The following is a 23,619-nucleotide window of genomic DNA, read 5'->3' as shown; positions in this document are numbered from 1 at the left end:
CCCATTCGTACCAAGGCGGACGAGCACTGCACAGTTTGGACTGCAAGCGAGCTTAGCCGCCTATGATAGGAATAGGTTTGGCGTATCCAATTTGGCCAGCAGATTGCATCTTCTTTGTTATGCCCAGGCGGGACTGCATCCTTGAGGGTCATGTCAAGGCTCATTCTGGCAGCGTCTGTGGCCTACTTGTGAGCAGTTCCCGTGGAGGAGATATGTAAGACTGCAACGTGGTCGTTCTCTCCACGCGTCACATCACGTTACTGTCTCAATAGAGATGGCAGTACGACAGTAGGTTTGGCCAGTCTGTCCATCGGACCCTGTTTGAAGTGTAGAACCCAACTCTTCCAACCTAGGGCCCATTGTTTGGGTTCAGGCCTCTCCCCCTCTGTTATCAACAGCACCGGTGGTTTTGTGTTCTCTGGCCCCCTTTTTTGTTGGGGAGCAGCCTGCAGCTAGTGATTCACCCATGTGTGAGAACTCCATCCTGCTTGTCCTTGGAGAGAAAGCAGAGTTGCTTACCTGTAACAGGTGTTCCCCGAGGACAGCTGGATGCTAATCCTCCACAAGCCCACCTGCCATCCTGCTGAGTTGGGTTTCTCCTATTTTTTTATTTTAATCGTAATTCTGTTACGAGACTGATAAGGGACCCCGTGTGGACGCTGGTATAGGGCATTCTGGGCATGCTCAGTGTGCTTAGTCCAAGTTCTAGAAAACTGATGGAAGTTTTCCACATTGGGACTCTGTCTGTCTGATGATGTTGCCTATGTGTGAGGGCTAACATCCTGCTGTCCTTGGAGAACACCTGTTTACAATAAGCAACTCTGCTGACTGTTGTGGTCTCTTCAGTGCTTTCAGTTTTGGGTGTGTATTGATGAGAGGACATGGTATGGCAGTTTCCTGTTCATACCCCAGATTAGCCCAAACTCCTGAGTTTTGCATTCCTGCCAGCAGATGGAGACAGAGTTTCGCTGCCACTGCTACATAACCTAGTGTGCCACCTGCAGCCCTTCAGTATTTCTCTGTGTCTGGCAGATGGGGTAAAACTGTTTAAAAAAAAGTTTATTGGATCCTCCCAGGGGGTTACTAGGTCCTGTTGGGACCATCCCTCCTGGCTCAAGATAGACAAGCAGGGGGTTGGTGACCCTTTTTATTAGCCTGAGCCAGAGTCCTGTGGGGTGCACATCTGGTGGTCCAGATCCCTCATCCTCCACGAAGCTTCATTGGAACCTGCGGACAGCTCTGCAGCTACAAGCCCGGTGGAGCAGGGAAGGATCTCCACTTTTATTTTCTGGCCAGGCTGGGACATTAAAGTTTTTGTTTGGAAAAGAAAAAAAAAGAGAGGTGAAAGGAAGTTAGTTCCTGCTTCGCAGTTAGCTAATTTGCGGCGTCCCTTCTCGGCAGCGATCCATGGTGCAGAGCTATTGGAGGCCACTGCGGTGTGTGTGTAGATCCCAGACACGTGGCAATGGCTGCAGTCATTGCAACAAAGACAAAGAGAGCTGACGCTTATTGAAAATTCACCAGAGGGTATTTTCATTATGGGGGAGGGGCACCTCAGCACTTTGTGCCACTCCCTCCACAGCTTGGCCCTCCGTACAATCCCAGCATTTCCCGACCTAGCACAGTGTGATCCTCCCTCCCAGGCCAGCTTTGCATGCTCTTCCATCCTCCTCTTTCCTTTCTGCCCTGACGCTCTGTCTCTCCTCCACACTGGCCCAGCACGTAGTGATTCCCTCCTCCTGAGCCTGACCTCAGCACTCTCCAGGCCCTGTACTCGGCAGTCTGTCGCTCCCCTCCTCACCCTGGTCTTGGTATTCTCTCTCCCCCCTCCCTAGTCCAGCCCTGACACAACCTGAATCCAGCACTTTCTGACCCCTTCTCAGCCCAACCGCAGCTCTCCCTCCCTTTTCCCTGGCCTAAGTCCATAGAAACATAGGAATGACAGCAGAAAAGGACCAAGTGATCCACCCAGTCTGCCCAGCAAGCTTATGCTGCTGTCTGCTGCACTTATCAGTTTCCCAGACTGTAAAAGTCAGGGCCCTCGGATGCTGTTTGAATCCAATTTCCCTTAACCCTTGCTATGAAAGCAAAGAGCAGTGTTGGAGTTGCATCAAAAGTATCAGGTTTACAGGCCGATTCAGTAAAAACGCGAGAGAGCGGACGAACGGCCACTCGCCGGTGCGCGCGATTCAGTATTTAAATTAGGTCCGGCGGTAGAATCGGGCAAAAGGAGGCGCTAGGGACACTAGCGCATCCCTAGCGCCTCCTTTTAGCCCGGAGTGTCGGCTGTCAGCGGGTTTGACAGCCGACGCTCAATTTTGCCGGCCGCTGACAGCCACGGGCTTGCAAACTGGACGCCGGCAAAATTGAGCGTCCGGTTTTCGGCCCGACAGCCACCGGCCCATTTTAGATTTTTTTTCCCTTTTTTTTCCCCTTCGGGACCTCTGACTTACTATCGCCATGATATTAAGTCGGAGGGTGCACAGAAAAGCAGTTTTTACTGCTTTTCTATGCACTTTCCCGGTGCCGGCAGAAACTAGCGCCTACCTTTGAGTAGGTGCTAATTTCTTAAAGTAAAATGTGCGGCTTGGCTGCACATTTTACTTTCTGTATTGCGCAGGCATACCTAATAGGTATTGGGTGCCGCGGGTTGGACGCGCGTTTTCTGCCCCTTACTGAATAAGGGGTAAGGGAAAACGCGCGTCCAAGAGCAGAGCGCACTGTACTGTATCGGCCTGTTAGTGATGAAGGGTAGTAAGTGCTGCATCAGCAAGTTACCCCCATGTTTGTGTTCCCCAAACCGTAAAAGTCGGGCCCCTCATTGGTTGCTGTCTGAATCCAATTCCCCGTTTCCCACTGTCATTGAAGCAGAGAGCAGTGATGGAGTTGCATTAAGCCTTGTTACTGTTATTGGTTAAGGATAGTAACTGCCACACCAGCACTCTTTTCTTCATTTCCAACCTCTAGGCTTTAGGGATCCACAGTGCTTATATCCCATGCCCCTTTGAATTCCTTCACTGGTTTCGTCTCCTCCTCCGGAAGGACGTTCCAGGCCTTCACCACCCTCTTTGTGAAGAAATATTTCCTGACGTTAGTTCTGAGTCGTCCTCCCTGGAGTTTCATTTCGTGACCCCTAGTTCTACTGATTTCTTTCCAACAGAGCAGGTTTGATGATTGTGCATCATTAAAACCTTTCAGGTATCTGAAGGTCTGTATCCTATCTCTCCTGCACCTCCTCTCCTCCAGGGTGTACATATTCAGATCCTTCAGCCTCTCCTCATAAGTCTTTGGATGCAGACCCCTCACCATTCTAGTTGACCTTCCCTGGACTACCGCCATCCTGTCTCTATCCCTTGTGAGATACAAACTCCAGAACTGAACCCAGTGCTCCAGGTGAGGCCTCACCAAGGACCTGTACAAGGGGATCATCATTTCTCTCTTTCTTACTGGTTATTCCTCTCTATGCAGCCCAGCATCCCTCTGGCTTTACCTATCGTTGCTGCCTTCAGATCACAAGACACCAGGGTCCCTCTCCCAGTCCGTGCACATCAGTCTTTCACCCCCCATCACACACATAATCTTTTGGATTACTGCACCCCAGATGCAGGACTCTGCACTTCTTTGCATTGAATCCCAGTTGCCATATCTTTGACCTCACCTAGGGGAGGGTCTGGGTGCCTGTGGCTGTGAGATATGGAGTGGGACAGGGATGGATCTTGTGGGAGGGGAAGCAGGATCCAGGGCAGAGAGAGGATATGCAAATATTTTATGATGGTTGTATTTTTATGGTATTTAGTTAACTGATTTTATTGTTGTAAATCACTTTGGGAGTTTTGACCAGGAAAGTGATTAATAAGCAATTTTAGATACATAAAATGAATGTGTGGGCATATCTATGTTAGGGAGTGTATGAGGGGGTGGATGTGTGAGAGTATAATGTAAGCCCTGAATTAGCAATCCCACTCCTTGCCCCAGCCTCGTGTGTGGGAGAAAGTCTGCTCCCATGATGGCCACGCCTCCACGCCTCCCCCTCTTCGCTGTTGGAATAGAGTCTGCGGGTGACTGAACATTTAGCATTTGCACATATATAAATGCCCCTAGGATCCCTACCCTCGTCTCACCCTAGCTGTTACCTGGTCATGGGTGCTTCTGGGGCAGGAGGCAGCCTCTGTCGCTCCTGCCTCATTGCTCCGGTTTGGGAAAATGAGCGCCAGTCAACGCTAGGCTGGCCCCGTTATGTTGCATGGCAGTTGTAGAAGAGATAATGCCGAGACTGACTGACTGACTGGTGCAGGGCTGGCGGGAGGTATTAGGTGGAATAGGCGGGCGCCCGGGGTGCCGTAGGTCGCTCTGAGGATGGCATTTTTCTTTCATAAAGTGGAGTCTGGTGGCATTTTTTGAAAATGAAGGAGTTGTGCACTGGGACGTGGATGTCGGGGAGCTCGTGGAACGGAGCTGTGTGAATGGGAGGGAGGGAGAGAGATCACGGGCCTGGCACCGGCACTGGACTGGTGACTGTTTTCACAAAACTGAGCAGCGAGGCATCGCTCCTGCGGCCGGGTGAGGCTGGGGGCATTGGCTGGATTCCAATTGGTGCACTGGCAGAGTTTTTTTGTTTTTAAATGCAAGTTTTGGGGTCAGTGGCTGGCAGGGTGCGTAGGCATGCTCGTGCGCACATGCGCTCTCCAGCAATGTAATGCACGTAACAGATGTGTGATCTGAGATAACTGTAAGGTGAAGGGTGTTTGGTAACCACATCTGCAGAGTGTGCTGGCATTTGAATGCTGCATTCTATGGCATTTGGCGTCTTTTTTTGCACCATAATACACCCTTGAATAACACATCTGTGTCTTGCAGCTGTACAGAAAGAAGCACAAGCAGAAGAAAGAAGCTATCCGCTGGAGGCACATGTTTTTCCTGCCGTCACCCCCTCATCCCATCCCATTTCATCCAAACCCCTTTTACCCTAATCCTTTTGCCCCCAGTCCTATCTACCCGTCGGGGATCATCGGTGGGGAGTATGACCAGAGGCCTGTGATGCCATTCGTCGGTGACCCAATCAACTCGCTCATCCCAGGCAGTGGACAGACCCCTGGCAGGTTTCCACCTTTCCGACCTCACTTTGATCTGATTGGCCCACTGCCGGAGCCCAGCCCGACCCTGCCAGGACGCTCTGGTCCAAGACCCACTCGTGGACGTCCATCTGACATTCGGCGGATGTTCATTTGATCGCCTCTGCTTTGTGCTTTGATTCTGAGTTGCTAGGGAGTTTTTTTTGTGCTACAGGAAATAACATCCTGGATGGGGTCTGCCTTTCCATAAGGAAGAAAACAGCTCTCTTGTAGTAGTGTTGAGTGTGTGTGTGTGTGTGAGAGAGAGAGAGAGAAAGCGTGTGGCTTTTCACTGCACAGATGTAGAACTAGCTGAGCTGAGAACTGAGCAACTCAGCAGTGAGAGGAGAGAGCGGGACATGCCAATGAACTCCTACTGAAGCCGAACACGAGGGTTTTTTTTTTCTGATTTCCCCCCTCCGGTAATGAAGGCCAGGTGCAGCCAAGAGTGGGGGAGAACTGTGTTTCTGATTTTCTCTAAGAAGCACAGCATTACTTGTTCATGTGGACCATGAGATGGGAGCATTGGCTCGCTCTGTCGGCACTGAAAGGAGCTGTGATGCTGCAGGGTGGAACTGAGTGGCCAGTGCTGGCGCCAAACGTACGCCATTTCTTTCTGGCGGTGTGGATTAGTAGTATGAGGAGGAGTCATGGGCTGTGTAAATAGGTTTGCAAACAGCTTCAAACACGCCAGAAACGCTAACTTTTTTCTTTTTTTTCTCGTGCACATCTCTCTCTGCACAGCATGGCAGGATGTAAAGGTGCCCGGTGTAAGCCCCCAAACCTGGCAGACAGCATGCGGGGTAAGCCAGGGCCCTTTTGCTGTGTGATCCCAGACGTGGAGGCATATTCGTTCACCCGCGATTTAGCAATGAAGTTGTACCACCGCCCCCCCAGACCCACTCACCCAAGAGAGCAGCACCTGGAACGCTTCACGTGCTGAAAGTCTGCGCTTCTGTTTGCACGGGCGCCAGATGGGTGGGACCAACGCAAATCTTAAGTTTTAGCTACTCCCCAGTGAACCAGTGTGAAGTTCCTTGAGGTAGGTGAGTTGGGAGCAGCTTGGCCTAGTCAAAGTTTGCCCTAATTGCGTGGGGTTTTTTTTGGGAGACTGTTTGCGTGTGCAAAGGCCCAGGGGCCGTGCTGCAGAGCGCATGCAGCCAGAAGATGGCAGTCCTGGCGTTTACCATTCTCGGAAGGGCTGCGTCTGCTCCCCTAAAAGCACTGCAAGCTGCCACGAGGCGCGTGTTATATATTTTTGTAAGTGGCAGGAGGTTTCTCTTCCTGATTACACTGGAATCGGGGGGGACACTAGCACTTTATTCACGCATTGCTTAACGGTGTGTCTCTCCTCATCTCTCTGCTGTGTGTAATGTGCTTAATGCTGGGTTTTTATCCTCATCTCTGCTGTCTGAAGCAAAATTAAACCGTAAAAAGAACTGCTTGAAGTGCCTCCCTGCAGGAGTGATGACTTCAGGCGCCCTGGAAAAGGTGTGGATGGTTATGTAGCACTTCCCTTTCCTAAACCAGCAGCTGCAGGTGAAGATGAAGGCTCCTGCATACAATGAGCCAAAGCAGCTGGCGGCCTCAGAATGTTCCTGCAGCTGCTTTGATTTGAAGCTGTTGCTTCCTTTTTCAGTCTTATTCTTCTGTTTATTTTTTCCTCCACTGTAGGATACTTGTTTGTACACTTTTTTTGGAATAAAGATCCGCACTTTTTATTATAACCTTACCTCAGCTGGCTGTGTGTGTGTGTCCGTATCCCGATGGAGGGTTAATACAGGAGTACCTGGATTTTACATTGCCATGCCAGGAGGAAGAGCTTTCTACAAATGTAATGCAGGACGCAGAAATGGGGTGAAAACTGTAACCAATAAAAGGGAATAGGACTTGGAGCATCTAAGAGGGTTATAGGAAAATTGGTTCTTACCTGCTAATTTTTGTTCCTGCAATTCTACAGATCAGTCCAGATAAATGGGTTTTGCATCCTTACCAGCAGATGAAGGCAGAGAAAATATTTTCAGGCACTGCTACTTAACAGAGAGCGCCACCTGCAGTCCATAGTGGTTAGATACTGGACCCCAGCTAAGTGGTCTAGGAATCCACCCATCCGGGGCATGGGACAGGCATCAGATGCAGTACATTCATTAAGTTTCCTGTAGTCCACACACAAGTGGGTTGTACCAGGAGGAGCCCAGGGTCTCTGAGAGTACTTTATAACACCTAGCGCTAACATCTCATCAGGCTGCTGCCCCATGTGCTTCTCAGCTTCAGCAGATAATAAGCAGTCTTCTTCAGCGGTTTAGGGCTACGAGTGTCTACATTGGGCATAGCAAAGTGAGTACGTTCTGGTTTAGTAGAAAACACATCAGCATAAGTTTGCAGTACTGCTTCCAACTGTTGTTTCTGGGTAGGGGTTAATTGCTCTCCCAAAACAGCTTCTTGTATAGATCCTTCAGGTAGTGTCTCTTGTAGGAGCTCAAGTAAGGGCTCACTATCCTGACAAGTAAGGACTCACTATCCTGACAAGTAAGGACTCATTATCCTGACAAGGACTTCACTATCCTGACAAGTAAGGACTCACTATCCTGACAAGTAAGGGCTCACTATCCTGACAAGTAAGGACTCACTATCCTGACAAGTTAAGGACTCACTATCCTGACAAGTAAGGACGCACTATCCTGACAAGTAAGGACGCACTATCCTGACAAGTAAGGACTCACTATCCTGACAAGTTAAGGACTCACTATCCTGACAAGTTAAGGACTCACTATCCTGACAAGTAAGGGCTCACTATCCTGACAAGTAAGGGCTCACTATCCTGGCTCCATGCAGCCAGCACCACTGCTGTGCAAACAGCCTACAACTTTATCATATTTACATGAAAGATATGTTGCTTTCTACCTCGAGAGTCCATAGATATAACATAGCTGGTGTCATTCAGGCGTTGTATGACCTTGTAAGGTCCCGCCCAGCTCGACTGAAGTTTATTCTGACTGGGTTACCATAGCAGAAACATTGAGTCCGCTGTCGAGGGGAATGTTCATTGGACCTGCGTCGGTCCCACACAGCATTGGTACGGCATGTTTTCCATTACTCCTCAGATATCCAGGCCTGATACCCCGATCCAGGTATACTCGAGCAATGGGTACAGACTCTTGGGTTCTAATGGCCAGTACTACAAGTGCAGCAGGCCCTGGAAGAATGGCATCTTCAAGTATCAGCTCGGGTCACAGTAAAGTCATGCTAGAGCCAGTGTCCACAAGCCCACTTACCTGGGTCTGAGTCACAGTTACTGGGCTTCTGTAGTGTGCTGGAAGCTCATCTGCCTCCTTGATTGATGAATATCCGGTAACTCCTCATGGTGTTGCTACTGCGTAGGCATCTTCCCTAGAACTGGGACCTCCCACAAAAGCTTCCAGCTGTGGTGCAGGAGCTGGAGTGCTTCTCAGTGCAGGCTTGGGGTTGTCTGGGCAATCTGCCTTGAAATGTCCTGTGCGACCACACTGAGGAAAACTGGGAGGTTTGCTGACTGTCGCTGTGGTTGCAGGAACATTAGATTTAAGGCCTTGAATTCACTTAGTTCCTTGCTACTGGGGATATGGGTGGCTTCTCTTTGCTGACCAGGGGTTCAGCTGCCTTCTCTGGGGTACAGGGCTGGTGATCTTGAACATGCTCTCTCACCTCTAGACGGCAGCGCTGTAAGAACTGCTCTAGGACCATCAGGTTTCAGCAGTCCTCCAGAGTTTTAACCTCTATTCCAGTGAGCCGCTGGTTGTGCTGGGATCTTAGCTGAATCACAAACTCACTGTGTCTATCGTCTGCCCCCTTTGCAAATTCTGGAACTTAATTCTATAGGTCTCAGGGGTAATATAACGGTTCACTAAAGCCTTGCGCACCTCCTCAACTTGGGAGCATATCTCCATGGATAGTCCTTGGAACGCCTCGAGTGCTCTCCCAGGGAGTTTTCCTCCCAAATACTGCACCCAGGCTTTTTCAGGAATCTCATTGAAGCAGAACATTTTTTCAGAGGCAGTTAGATACCCATTATCACCTCAGGTGTTATCAAACTGCGCAAACAAGTTTGGCCCTATCCGGGTTGTGGATCTGGTCTCTGTCTTGGTGCAGAGGATGGGCTGGAGCCTTGGATACGAGCCAATTCCATCTCCATCTTCATTTTCTAAAGCTGAAATTCCCCTCCTCCTTCCGCCATTGGTCTCCTTCTATTGCTGCCACCGTCTGACCTTCAGCACTTGTTCTTCCTGACGCAGCTGCATGTAGATCTGTTGGATTTCAGCTGATGTGGTATCAGATCCTGCCAATTCTTGGGCCTCTTCCAGTAAGGAGACGGCTCGCTCACCTGGACTGGATCTCAGGACGGGTTGTTGCCCCCTAACCGGAAGGGATGAGTCCAGTTACTCATCGTTGTGGACATCCTATTGCTCTTGTGTTAGGACAGGCATGTCCAGTGTCTGATGGTTTCTGTTATCCGCCATCCACCTGTGGTCGTCTGCCATCCGCACACAGCTGATCTCCTAACACTGCAACAAAAACTGAATGAGGGAAGGGACACTGCTTCTGTTACACATTCACTATGCTCTGTGCCTGGAGGTTGCAGAGCAAAATCATTCTGAACCACTAAGTGATGACCCTCACCCCACATACTAAGCCTGATCCCACCTGATCCCACCCTGCCACCCGAAAAGAACAGCGGCCTGTTGCGTAACACCACAGCGCCACCCTTAATATCCACGTAGGGTAACCCTGTGGCCACTTGGAGGATCCTGCCAAGCACTGTACAAGCCTGGCTGCACCTGCACATGTGCTCCTACTGGCAACCTCCCACCTGGATTCCTACTGGTGTTTGGGCAAGTTCCCTGTCTACAAGCTATCCCCTGGTGGTTTCTGGGGACACTGGGACCCCAGACAACGGAAGGGTCACACAGTTCCTAGAAAAACACCCACAGACCAAATACAATATCAGCATCGTTAATCAGTCCAAGACAGGCAGAGCTAATAAACTAAAGTTTATTAAGAAAAAGTAAGAACAGTGAATGGATGGAAGATTTAAACTGCAAACAGAAACAGGTAAAACAACAAGGATTAAACAGTAGAAACTAGCTAAACACTTTTCACTACTTGGTTAGTGCCTGGGGAGGTCAGGAAACAGGTCCTCAGCACAGAGCTCTGCTCCCTCTGCACTCCCAGGTGAGACTGGAGAGTTCCAGAACCCGCAGGGTGAGTTCTCTGTGCCAGGGCCAATCAGAACACAATACTAACAGCTTTCTGGCCAATGGCACTGCAGGATGTTTCAGTATTGCATGACCTCAGGGCTGCTGGGATGTGTATGCTGATCAAGCCACCTTCCAAAGCCTCTGTTTGAACGACAGTGCAGAGGTCAAACACCACCTGCAGACCAGCAGACAGGAAATGAGCTCACTGGGGAAAAAGGGTCACAGGCAGAACAATAAACCACAAACCATGCAAAACCCCTGTTTCTCTACAGGGCATAATTTGAAAAGTCTTGTAAATGAACAAAGATATGGGTTATTTTATTTAAGCCAGTGCTACCCTCTGAATGATTTTATCATGGTTTCCTCCTAGATCGTTCACAGTGTGATTGCTTTAAGAGTCCAGGCTGTAGAATTAGAGCCTGAAGCCATTGTTTGCTATCAGTTGAACTGGAAGTTTATTTTGTATTTTTCAGGAATGGAACATGATTGGTGAACAAAACAAATGGTTAGGAGGGTGCTGGATTCTCCTGGGCTGAGCCAACAGCTTTGCATCTTACAAACCATTTCCAAAACTGGGTAATGAAAGTGGCAGACAAAAGGGAAGGAATATAGACATGCTGAAATGCTTTTTCCAAACATTTGTTCTACAAGAAAAGAAAAATATATTCATTTTAAAGAAAGCACTGGTAATTTGGGAATTTGTTTTTTTTTAGTGATTTTTTTTTTTAGTGATTCCTGGCTGAACACAGCACTTCGAGTACACGTTCCACATAGAAATTTAAGATCGGCAAACAAAGCCCTCTTAACCATTCCTCCTGTGAAAACAGCAAGACTAACCCAGGTTAGGGAACGCGCACTGTCCCTGGCAGGTCCCATATTATGGAACACGACGCCCCTCGATCTAAGACTCCAGAGAAATCATAAACTTTTCAAAACACACCTCAAAACCTGGCTTTTCACACAAGCCTTCAAGAAAGAGAACGACGCAAGCAAATAAATAAGGATAAGCGGACTTAGAGCACCCAGCTCACAACTTGCAGATTCTACCTGGAAATTATTTTATCCCTCGTATAATTGTAGACAAACCGATAGGTTGAATAGCAATAAAACATACAATCCCCCATGAGAATTTCATCAATGAAAATTCCACGTCATAAACCATACTTTACTTAATGTCGTATTGTTACCGAATAATAATGGCACCCTATATTTAAAGTATGATCTATATTCTCCTTGATATATGTGCCCCATTGTAAACCGTTATGAAGGTAAATAACTTAATGACGGTATATAAAAACTTTTAAATAAAATAAATAAATGTACAGGTGATGCTTGCATACATTCTAGCTCTCCCCAGGCTAACAAAAGCACCCCACTATGTACAAGATGATGACAGTTTTGAGTTGCAGGGAAATTCTAAGTTTGAAAGACTTTGTTTGCATTTCTTTGATGAGGAGGGGAGAGCCAGCGAGTATCTTCCTAGCCTTGACTACAGGCTGTGGCTCCCTGGCTGACCAATAGGTGCTGTTGAGTGATGACCAGGACATCCACTGGGCTCTGTGACTCTGCAAGCTCCTGCAGCCCAAGTACAGCACGAGGGCCTTCTTGGACCTGATGCTAAACCCTGCCTGGAACAGGGGTCACCACTCTAGCAAACTGCAAGCAGGACATCTGTAAACTGCCCAAACCCCACCACATGCCGGAACAGGAGGTGCGTCAGTGCTGCCAGCTCCCTTACATGAAGAAACTACTGACAAGCTGTAAAGAAGGAATATTTGCTGCTTTTATTTTTTAAATTTGATTTTGGATGCCGGTGCTTGGATACAGCGCAGCTATGTAACTTGTACAGAAATGAAACGGTGGCAACAAATGGAGGATGTCACACAAGGGGGCGCTGTAGGTTATCCTCTCGACAACCATAGAGGTGTTGGCATGGAGGAAGAAGTCATGACCACCACTCTGCTGGCTGCTGCCTCTGTTTTAATTCATGTTGAAATATAGCTGCTGCAAGACATTTTAATATGCAAATTTTTGGAACCTTAAATACTGTGAAGGAAATTGGGAGGACCTGGGGTGGATTGACTTATATGGGCTTTGGGAATGCCCCGGTGGGCCAAGCACTTGGTTTGTGTTGGTTGTAGCAGCGCCATGCGTGTGGGGCCCCAGCTGCCCTTCTACCAAACCAGACGTTTCCTCCGACCCACTCCCTCACTGACTTTTCTGGTGGCAGTGGTAGCACTCCTGGACCTTCTCTCCTCACTTTCAGCCACCGCCTCCCCTCTCACCGGCTCGTGTCTGCTTCTCTGCCACGCGTCCCCCTCGTCCTTGGGCCACGGCAAAACCCAAAACTAAAAAAAACAGCCTGCCCTTTTCTAAGGCAAAGGTCATCTACCGCAGCGACATGTTTGCATCCCCCTAATCACCGATGTGACCGAGCGTGTGACTCAGCGTTATGTGTGTGTCAGTGAGCATGTGTGACCTATATGTGTGACGAAGGATTTGTGTGTCAGTGATAATGTGTGTGCGTGTCTGGTGTGTGATAATGTGACAACGTGTGTGAGTGAACAGGTGAGTGTGTGTGTGTGTCCGAGTGTGCGAGAGTGTGTATATGAGAGCAAGAGGATAAAGTCTGTACACATCCCTCATTCCCCAACCATTTCAGGGTTTTTGGAATCAAAGGCAAAAGTTCTCGGGTATTTTCTTTAATTTGATTTAAGAGCAGGGATTTTTTAATCTTTATTGGTTTTAATTATTGGATGTTTGTGTCTACTGTTTTGAAATATTTCATTGGTATTTGGAAAATGTGTTAAACATTTTATATGAATTTTTAATTATTGGATATTCAGTTCATCAACTTTTGAAATATGTTTTCTTTTTATTAGCATGTTTCTTTCTGTTATGTTTGATGTTTTATACTTCTTGTTTTTAAGCTCTTTTTGAAGAGTTTTAAATCTCTCATTAATCTTATTTTGGGTGGCATTGAGTTCCATAAAATTGGGCCTGCTAAGGACAGTGCTCTCTCCCTTACTTGTGTCAGTCTAGCTGTCTTTACAGAGGGTATGGTCAGTAGAGCTTTATTTGCTGAGCTGAGATTTCTTTGGGGAACATGTAGCCTTAATGCAGTGTTCAACCAGTCCGTATTTTCTTCATAGATTAGCTTGTGGACTGTGCAACGTGTTTTAAATTGCACTCTATGTTCAATTGGCAGCCAGTGTAATTCGGCAAGAGTTTGAGTGATGTGGTCCCTTCTGCTTTTTCCAGTTAGGATTCTGGCTGCAGAGTTCTGTAAGATTTGTAGTGGTCTTAGTGTTGAATGTGGTAATCCAAGGAAGAGTGTGTTACAATAGTCTGTGCTCGCGAATATAAGCGCTTGTAGAACAGTTCGAAAGTGTACTTGGGTTAATAGGGGTAGTTGCCTCATCGCTTTGCAACTGGCTCAAGAGCTGACTGGTTGGCAAGAGACACCAGGCCAGGAATCCAGGATATGAGAGAGACCATTTCAAAAGGGCTAGAGACAGGATGGAAACGGTCCTGGGGTCTGCATCAAAGGCCATATGGAATAAGACTGAAGGACCTGAATGTGTGTACCCTGCAAGAGAGGAGGGATAGACAAGATACAATGCAGGCTTTTACATTCCTAAAAGGTATTAATAATGCACAAGAATAAAACCTTTTCGGATGGAAAGAAATCTGCAGAACTAGGGTTCATGACATGAAACTGCAAGGGGCTAGACTCGGGAACACTGTTAGGAAATAGTTGTTCACAGAAAGGGTGATGAACGCGTGTGATACTCTCCCAAAAGCTGTAGTGAAGACCAGAGAGGTAATGAACAGTAATGAAGAGCGTGTGGGATAAGCACAGAGGATCCCTAGTGGCTAAAGGACGGAAATGAAGAAAAGAGATGACCTGCACGGAGCAGCAGTTACTGCCCCAGAAGAAATTTTTAAAAAACCCAACCCTGGCCGGGCAGATTAGACGGGCCACGTGTCTCTTTCTGCCTCACCCACACTGTGCTGGGGGCCAACCCGTTGGATGGATTGAAGGGGAGCTGCGCTCCAATGAGCTCATCCCTGCTCTTTTTAGTTAGAAGAAGCGTGAAATGTACATTCCAGATAGTTTGGCTCCAGGTCACGTGAGGGACCTCTGAAGAGTTGACATTGCGTTTGGGAGCTGTTGAAGCAGGCGCTGCACAGAGTACACGAGGGTATCGGATATATTTTTCTGCAATCAGGCCCCTAGGTGACCAAATGTGTGTTTAATACTTGAAAGAATATCACACGACCGTGATTGCTAGAGAGGTTTCATGGCGTCATCATACAGGGCTTGATCCTCCTGTAAGTGAGCTGGGAAAATATTTATTGTGAAAAGCGTTTAGGTAATTGTAAAGAATTCGTTCCTAGCCATTATTTGTATTATTATTATATTATTTTTCAGTTTTACTTTTTATAATTTTGATGCGCAATGAGACCTGTTAGCTAATTTGTTTATGTTTTTCTTATGGTCATAAATTTTACAATGTTAATGTTAATTTTGAACTAGTTCACCCTGTTCCAAGTTCCGTAACCTTGTTCTATGTAATGCCTCTTGGCGAAATTTATGTTCTGTTTCAACGTAAACCGATGTGATCTGTATTTCATACAGGAACACCGGTGTATAAAAATAAATAAATAAATAAGTTAGCAGCATGCCTTACTGGCAAAGGAAGAGCACAGAGCTGCCATATTACATTATAAATATTAAACCATGTCATAAAAGCGGGGGAAATAACTTTAAAACAAACTTAAGGCCCATGGGTCAGAACGGGCCTGAAGCCATTAATTCTTAGGCCCCTGAACCTTTTAAAGTTTTTAATTCAGTCTGGCCCACCAAAGCTGAATGGCCAACATAATCATGTGCCTGTTGTCAAGCACAAGGTCCACTATAGCCGCAGCTGGAGCCTCTTGTGATGACGCTCAGTATGAACATCAGCGACCTTGGGCCTATTGTGATGTCCTCTAGCAGTTGGGTGTCTCTTATGATGATGCTCAGTGTCAGCATCAGCGACCTTGGGCCTATTGTGATGTCCTCTAGCAGTTGGGGGTCTCTTATGATGATGCTCAGTGTCAGTATCAGCGACCTTGGGCCTCTTGTGATGTCCTCTAGCAGTTGGGGGTCTCTTATGATGATGCTCAGTGTCAGTATCAGCGACCTTGGGCCTCTTGTGATGTCCTCTAGCAGTTGGAGGTCTCTTATGATGATGCTCAGTGTCAGTATCAGCGACCTTGGGCCTCTTGTGATGTCCTCTAGCAGTTGGAGGTCTCTTATGATGATGCTCAGTGTCAGCATCAGCGACCTTGGGCCTCTTGTGATGTCCTCTAACAGTGGGGGGTCTCTTATGATGATGCTCAGTGTCAGTATCAGCGACCTTGGGCCTCTTGTGATGTCCTCTAACAGTGGGGGGTCTCTTATGATGATGCTCAGTGTCAGTATCAGCGACCTTGGGCCTCGTGTGATGTCTGCTAGCAGTCGGGGCCTCTTAAGATGGCACTTAGTGTGAGCATCTGCAGCTATTAATAAGGAATAGCCACTGCTTGTTAACAGCATTAGTAGCATGGGATCTATTTAATGTTTAATGGGTACTTGCGACTTGCATTGGCCTCTGTTGGAAACAGGATGCTGAGCTTGATGGACCTTTGGTGTGACCCACTATGGCAAGCCTTATGTTCATGATGTCCGCTAGCAGTCGGGCCCTCTTTGGATGATGGATAGTGGTGGCGAGGGAGGTAGGCAGGTACAAGAAAGATGCAGGCTAGTGAGCACGAGGAGGGAGAATTTAAGGAAAAAGATCAGAATCCCTGTTCATCCTCCTGCTCATTAGCTTGTGCCGTTCCTTACAAAAATGCTGTGTGGTGGAAGGTCAGTCTGGGACTCTTCTTTACTTGACCATCAGTAAAATCTTGATGGCTTTCTCTGCATTGTCCCTCTCACTGTGTCTGAGGTTCTATTGCCACTTTAACTGCTCCCTTGCCCATGACTCAGTGCTGGGGGTACATTTTGCTGTTGGTGTTGCTTATTTATTTTACGGTTGTACATTTTTCTTTATTTTGGAGCTAAGAAAGAGTTTTACAAAAATCACTGATCTCCAAGGTGACCTCCCCACCCCTTCTCGTTGAGCTCCAAGGGGCCACGCCTCCTGGCCCCCATTGCTGATGAGACCTTGTAATGTGGCCCCTGCCCAGAAACCTTTGCCCACCCCCTGCTGTAAACAAATCAATGCTTGATGTGACACTGAACAGAAAGAAAAGTAAGAATTAACCAGTGCATAGGCAAAGACTTTGTTCATCATCCTCACATCGAGTGCTTTTGTTGGAATTGGCCGATGAAGCAGAAAAGTCACATCTCAGAAATTTTCGTCTTTTTTTTCTCCATAATTGGAAAAATACACACCAGGGTCTAGACCTGAACAAGCTGATCCTGCCCTGAGAAAAGTGCATGAGCCCCATAACAGCCGGCGGCATCCCTTCTGACTGCATGCAACCCGTCAACAGGTCACGTTCCCTCACTGCATCCACCTGCAACTGGGCAACAAGAATGCAACCGTCAACGGGTCACGTTCCCTCACTGCATCCACCTGCAACTGGGCAACAAGATCGTGACCGTCAACGGGTCACGTTCCTCACTGCATCCACCTGCAACTGGGCAACAAGAACGTGACCGTCAACGGGTCACGTTCCTCACTGCATCCACCTGCAACTGGGCAACAAGAATGTGACCGTCAAGGGTCACTTTCCCTCACTGCATCCACCTGCAACTGGGCAACAAGAATGTGACCGTCAAGGGGTCACGTTCCCTCACTGCATCCACCTGCAACTGGGCAACAAGAATGCGACCGTCAACGGGTCACGTTCCCTCACTGCATCCAGCTGCAACTGGGCAACAAGAATGTGACCGTCAACGGGTCACGTTCCCTCACTGCATCAACCTGCAACTGGGCAACAAGAATGCGACCGTCAAGGGGTCACGTTCCCTCACTGCATCCACCTGCAACTGGGCAACAAGAACGTGACCGTCAACGGGTCACGTTCCCTCACTGCATCCACCTGCAATTGGGCAACAAGAATGTGACCGTCAACGGGTCACGTTCCCTCACTGCATCCACCTGCAACTGGGCAACAAGAATGCGACCGTCAAGGGGTCACGTTCCCTCACTGCATCCACCTGCAACTGGGCAACAAGAACGTGACCGTCAACGGGTCACGTTCCCTCACTGCATCCAGCTGCAACTGGGCAACAAGAATGTGACCGTCAAGGGGTCACGTTCTCTCACTGCATCCAGCTGCAACTGGGCAACAAGAATGTGACCGTCAAGGGGTCACGTTCCCTCACTGCATCCAGCTGCAACTGGGCAACAAGAATACTGCATTGTTGCTTTTCACCTTTGGCAGCGCTCTAGATGCCAGAAAGATGCTGGCTGGCCAGCCACCTCAGAGCTTTGCAAATCAAACACAGCTGCCCGCATGCAGTGCTGCAATGATGCCGACCTGTCAGGGTTTTGCTTGCAATGGAAGGTCTCTGAAATCTAGATTACTGTATCCCTATACAGCAAGGTCGCCAACTCACAGAAATGTTTTTTTACTGACAGTGTAACTTTTATGGAGATACATTTCAATGTCACCATTTTGTGCACGGCTGATCTTACTACGCTGAGGTTCTCCCTTCATGTACCGGATGCAGTCCCTGGCTCCCAAGCACATGCCCCCGGCACCGGGAACACAGACACACGTGACGGTTTTAGTGACATGAAATGATGTCTCATTTTATTCTTATGGACTGTTAGAAAATCCACTAGTGGCTGGCGACGCTGCTACGCATCTCCAGAAGGGCAGGTGGAGCACACAATCCAGAATTTCTCCTGCCTCTCCTCAGACTTGTCATGAGATAAGAGTTTAGGCCCAGGCCCCTGTGGACAGATGCACACCCTGCTGTGTTTCTTTACTTATACACAACACATGAGAAGATTCTCCACTTAGGGCAGGATGACAGACGAGTTTTCGGGGTGGGGGTGGGGGACTATGATCCGGATAGAAAGGCTGCGAACTGCAACTAGTCGGAAAACAGACTGGCAAAGGACTTCCTCAGGTTGCGGATGGTTTCTGCCTTGGCTTCGTCCTCGTGGCTTCCTCGCTGAGATGGCTCAGATATGTTGAAGTTGTTCGTCAGTGACTGTGATTTGCTGAAAAAGACAAGAAAGGGGTAGTTAGTGCTGGGATAAATATTTGGGGTGCAGGAAAGAGCTGGCCGTTCAATGGTAGGAGGTGGGATATAAAAGAGGGTATTGGTTGGGGTTAGGGTGTTGTATTATATGGCACCCTCCTCTTTGGGCAGGCTGATGCCAGGTGGTGTGGAATATAAATAAGACATGAACTAGTTAGAACGGAGGCGAATTCCTACCCTCCAGTGGCTGCGTGTCCTCCCCACCAGTAAACGCGCCAGCACGGTTGGTGCTGGTCTAAGCTAGGAATCATTTTCCAGCCCTGCCAGGGGGAGAAGGCATGTGGAAGGGGTGTGGGTATGAATAGGGCACTCTCTCCCCGCCCTCCCCCCTACACTATCCAGTTCGGCCCGGTCTCCTCCTGTGTGGGGAGGGGGGATGGGATGCACGTGTTTGAACTTTGCCCCTCACATTCTCCACTCGGCTCCTCCCACCCCCTGTGTGTATGTAGGGGGCAGCATGGCTGGGGACGCTCTTTCCTCCTCCTACTCTTCCCCTTGTTCCCCCTCCCCTATGTGTGTGGGGAGGAGGTACAGGTAAAGGTAGATGTGCGAGTATGAGTGCACTTTGTATTCCTCTCCTCTCCCTGACCCAGGTATATATGTGAGGGGGGGCACCTTCTTTCTTATCCCTGGGGTGCAGGGGTGTCAGGTGGGGGCACTCTACTCACCCCCCTGCGTGCATGAGGGGAGGCAGGTCTGTGGGTCAGGGTGCGCACTCTGCACCCCTTTCCCCCTGTTGTACTTCTCACTTTGTTCTCCTCTCCCTCCCTTCGCTCACCCTCTCCCCAGCACTTTCCACTTTGTATCTCTTGCCTCTCCCTTCCTGTGTGCGTATGGGGGGTTGGTGGGGTGGGGTGTCTGTGTGTGTTTGGGGGTGGTGTAGTGGAAGAACAGGGGAAGGAGTGTCTTGGGGGGAGCAGTATATGTAGGGTGTGTATGGCGGGGTATTATTTCCCTTTCTCATCCCTTTGTGTGGAAGGAAGGCCAAACGATTACCGGCATGGTTAAAAGGCGAGTGAAAGAGGCTATTTCAGCCAAGAATTGAAAAAAGGATCCAACAGAAGAAAATAGGATAATGCATAAGCATAGGCAAGTTAAATGTAAGACATTGATAAGACAGGCTAAGAGAGAATTTGAAAAGAAGTTGGCCATAGAGGTAAAAACTCATAATAACAACTTTTTAAAATATATTCGAAACAAGAAACCTGTGAGGGAGTCAGTTGGACCATTAGATGACAGAGGGGTTAAAGGGGCACTTAGGGAAGATAAGGCCATTGCAGAAAGACTAAATTAATTCTTTGCTTCTGTGTTTATTAATGAGGATGTTGGGGAGATACCAGTTCCGGAGATGGTTTTCAGGGGTGATGAGTCAGGTGAACTGAACGAGAACACTGTGAACCTGGAAGATGTAGTAGGCCAGATTGACAAACTAAAGAGTAGCAAATCACCTGGACCGGATGGTATGCACCCTAGGGTACTGAAGGAACTCAAAAATTAAATTTCAGACCTATTAGTTAAAATTTGTAACCTATCATTATAATCATCCATTGTACCTGAAGACTGGAGGGTGGCCAATGTAACCCCAATATTTAAAAAGGGCTCCAGGGTGATCCAGGTAACTATAGACCAGTGAGCCTAACTTCAGTGCCGGGAAAAATAGTGGAAACTATTCTCAAGATCAAAATCACAGAGCATAATAGAAAGACATGATTTAATGGAACAAAGTCAGCATGGATTTACCCAAGGGAAGTCTTGCCTAACAAATCCGCTTCATTTTTTTGAAGGGGTTAATATTTATTTATTTATTTGTTGCGTTTTATATACCATCATTCGGTAAAGCCATCATAACGGTTTACAAAATTTAAATTGTAACTCTCTTAACAATTATGGAAAAAGTATAACAATGTGCATATTAAACAGCTCTAGGTTAAACATTTCAAGTCCAGAAAGTATCATTATGTGGGAGGAGGAGGGATTGTTTGTTCTGGTTGGAGAGAAGTTATTTTGAGGTTTTTGGATGAAAGTTCGATTGGGAGTTAGGATGTTCAGAAGGTCAGTGTAGAATTTGAAAAACAGCCATGTTTTTAGCTCTTTTTTGAACGTTTTGAGGTTGGGTTGGGTTCTCAGATCTTTAGGTAGGGAGTTTCCAAAATTTAGGGGAGGCAATGGAAAAGGCTCTTTCTCTTGTTGTTGTTAGATGCGCATCTCTGATGGGGGGGATGTTGAGCATCCTGAGTTGTTTGAACGTAGGTTTCTTTGAGGATTCTGGGGATTAGTCCTTGATGATCATTGTTTAGAATTTTATGAATGATGGTCATTGATTTGTGTTTGATGCGTGCTTTAATTGGGAGCCAATGAAGTAAGATCAATATGGGCGTTGTGTTCATTTCTTTTTGTTCCTGTTAGAATAATAATAAATATATATAAATAATAAATAGATAATAATAATAATAAACATGTGGATAAAGGTGAACCAGCAGATGTGGTGTATTTGGATTTTCAGAAGGTGAATGACAAAATCCCTCATGAGAGGCTTCTAGGAAAAGTAAAAAGTCATGGGATAGGAGGCGATGTCCTTTTGTGGATTACAAACTGGTTAAATGATAGGAAACAGAGTAGGATTATATGGTCTGTTTTCACAATAGAAATAGATAACAGTGGAGTGCTTTAGGGATCTGTACTTGGATTGGTACTTTTCAATATATTTATAAATGATCTGGAAAGGGGTACGACAAGTGAGGTGATCAAATTTGCAGATGACACTAAGTTAAATCACAAGTGCATTGTGATAAATTGCAGGAAGACCTTGTGAGGCTGAAAGATTGGGCATCCAAATGGCAGATGAAATTTAATGTGGATAAGTGCAAGGTGATGCATATAGGGAAAAATAACCCATGCTATAATTACACAATGTTGGGTTCCATATTAGGTGCTACAACCCAAGAAAGAGATCTATGCGTCATAGTGGATAACACATTGAAATCGTCGGTTCAGTGTGCTGCGGCAGTCAAAAAAGCAAACAGAATGTTGGGAATTATTAGAAAGGGAATGATGAATAAAACAGAAAATGTCATAATGCCTCTGTATCTCTCCATGGTGAGACCGCACCTTGAATACTGTGTACAATTCTGGTCACCGCATCTCAAAAAAGATATAATTGCGATGGAGAAGGTACAGAGAAGGGCAACCAAAATGATAAAGGGGATGGAACAGCTCCCCTATGAGGAAAGACTAAAGAGGTTAGGGCTGTTCAGCTTGGAGAAGAGACGGCTGAGGGGGGATATGATAGAGGTGTTTAAAATCATGAGAGGTCTAGAACAGATAATAATAGAAGGACTAGGGGGCACTCCATGAAGTTTGCAAGTAGCACATTTAAAACAAATAGAAGAAATTTCTTTTTCACTCCGCTCATAGTTAAGCTCTGGAATTCATTGTTGGTTACAGCAGTTAGTGTGAATGGGATTTAAAAAAGGTTTGGATAAGTTCTTGGAGGAGAAGTCCATAAACTGCTATTAATCAATAAGCAATAGCTACTCCTTATTACCGGCATCAGTATCATGGGATCTATTTAATGTTTGAGTACTTGCTTTTAAATAACAACTGAACGACTCTTTTATTTTTGGAAGCTTATGGGAGTTAAAATAATCATTTAGTGTGTTTTATATTAATGCACAGGATTTATATTGTTGATTTTATACTTATATATTACATTATGAGATGTTTTAGAATTGTTTTATCTGATTGTATTTTGTATTGTGTTTATTTTATGTATTGCTACCCGCCTAGAACATCTGGTTTGATACAGGCAGGAAATAAATGTTTTAAAATAAAGAAATAACCTGGCTTGGCCACTGTTGGAGACAGGATGCTGGGCTTGATGGACCCTTGGTCTGCCCCAGCATGGCATGTGCTTATGTTCTTACGTGGGGGATGTGGCGGTGGGGGTGTGAGCTGTGCGTGTGTCTGTCTGCGTTATTTCCCCGTGCTGCTCCAGGTGATGTAAGTAGGGCGAGGTGGCGCAGGCTGTGTATGTATGGCTGAAGCCACTCGTTCTACCTCGCACTCTCCTCACCTCCGTATGTGCGTGTGATGCTGATGTAAGTGGGATGTATGTGTTGGGGTGGGGGAGACAGGATCGGGGGTGCTCCCCTGCCCTCCCCTCCCTCCTTAGGTTGCTTTCTGCTGCCTCCGCTCCCTGAAGCCTGCACTGGCAGCCCCTCCCCCAGTTCCAGGTGAGCTCTGCTACCCCTTTGTAAGCACAGACGCCGTGATGCTGAACTGGAGCCCCTAATATTTTTATAATATAGCAAGAGAAAGAATAAATATTTCAAAACTGATGAATGGAACAGAATCCCAGAATTTAAAAACTCGTATAAACATTTCAAAAAATTTCCCAAACACCAATAAATGTTTCAGAACAGCAGACACATCAAATACCATTCAATAATAATAAGGATAAAAAAAATGCCTCGCTCTTCATACCTGGGAACTTTGGATTGCAGGAAGGGCCTGTTTTATATGCACTCACTAACACACACCCGCTTCCCCCTCCCCTCTCTCTCTCAGACACACATGCACTCTCCCTCTCACACCCACACGCTCACCCTCGCCCACGCTCTCTCCCACACCACCAGCGCTGGTGGCAGAGCCGGGGCCCTCGTCCACTCTTTGGCTGCTGGCAGGATAGGCTTTGCCTGGGCTCTGGCACTGGCAGAATCCCCTACCCCACAGAGCTTTGCTGTTCTAGGTGACTTTCTAGGTCGCCTATTGGCAGAACCCTTCTTGGACAGATGGCATCTCCTACAGGTTGACAAGGTGACAAATTTTGACCCTGAAGCCAGGAAAAAGGCCGAACCTCACCAGAACTGGGCAGTTCTCCAGCAAGGGAGAAGTAGCCTAGTGATTATAGCAGCAGGCAGACAGCCCAGGGTTCAAATCCCGCTCAGAGCCAGCGGATCCACTACACAAACTAGACGGGGGCCTAGTGCACCAGGGGCAGCAGCCGCGACAGCAAGAGCCA

General features: G+C 47.3%; 2 protein-coding genes across 2 annotated transcripts in view; one reads left to right on the top strand and one right to left on the bottom strand.

Annotated features, from left to right (window-relative positions):
- LOC115082079 (F-box only protein 7-like) overlaps nt 1-6,843 on the top strand; it is a 47,662-nt gene extending 40,819 nt beyond the window's left edge. The window contains exon 10 of the mRNA XM_029586344.1: nt 4,858-6,843. Coding sequence (XP_029442204.1) covers nt 4,858-5,229 — 372 coding nt within the window. The 3' untranslated portion in view covers nt 5,230-6,843. The remainder of the gene's footprint in view (nt 1-4,857) is intronic.
- A 6,501-nt stretch (nt 6,844-13,344) lies between these two features.
- The window catches only part of LOC115082077 (synapsin-3-like), a gene marked incomplete at its 5' end in the record, with an annotated part of 84,559 nt that continues 74,284 nt past the window's right edge, over nt 13,345-23,619 (bottom strand). The window contains one exon of the mRNA XM_029586343.1: nt 13,345-18,558. Coding sequence (XP_029442203.1) covers nt 18,429-18,558 — 130 coding nt within the window. The remainder of the gene's footprint in view (nt 18,559-23,619) is intronic.

This window comes from Rhinatrema bivittatum, unplaced genomic scaffold, assembly GCF_901001135.1.
Source record: "Rhinatrema bivittatum unplaced genomic scaffold, aRhiBiv1.1, whole genome shotgun sequence".
Taxonomy (NCBI): domain Eukaryota; kingdom Metazoa; phylum Chordata; class Amphibia; order Gymnophiona; family Rhinatrematidae; genus Rhinatrema; species Rhinatrema bivittatum.
The sequence above is the reverse complement of the archived record's forward strand: the minus strand, read 5'-3'. Positions and strand labels throughout refer to the sequence as shown.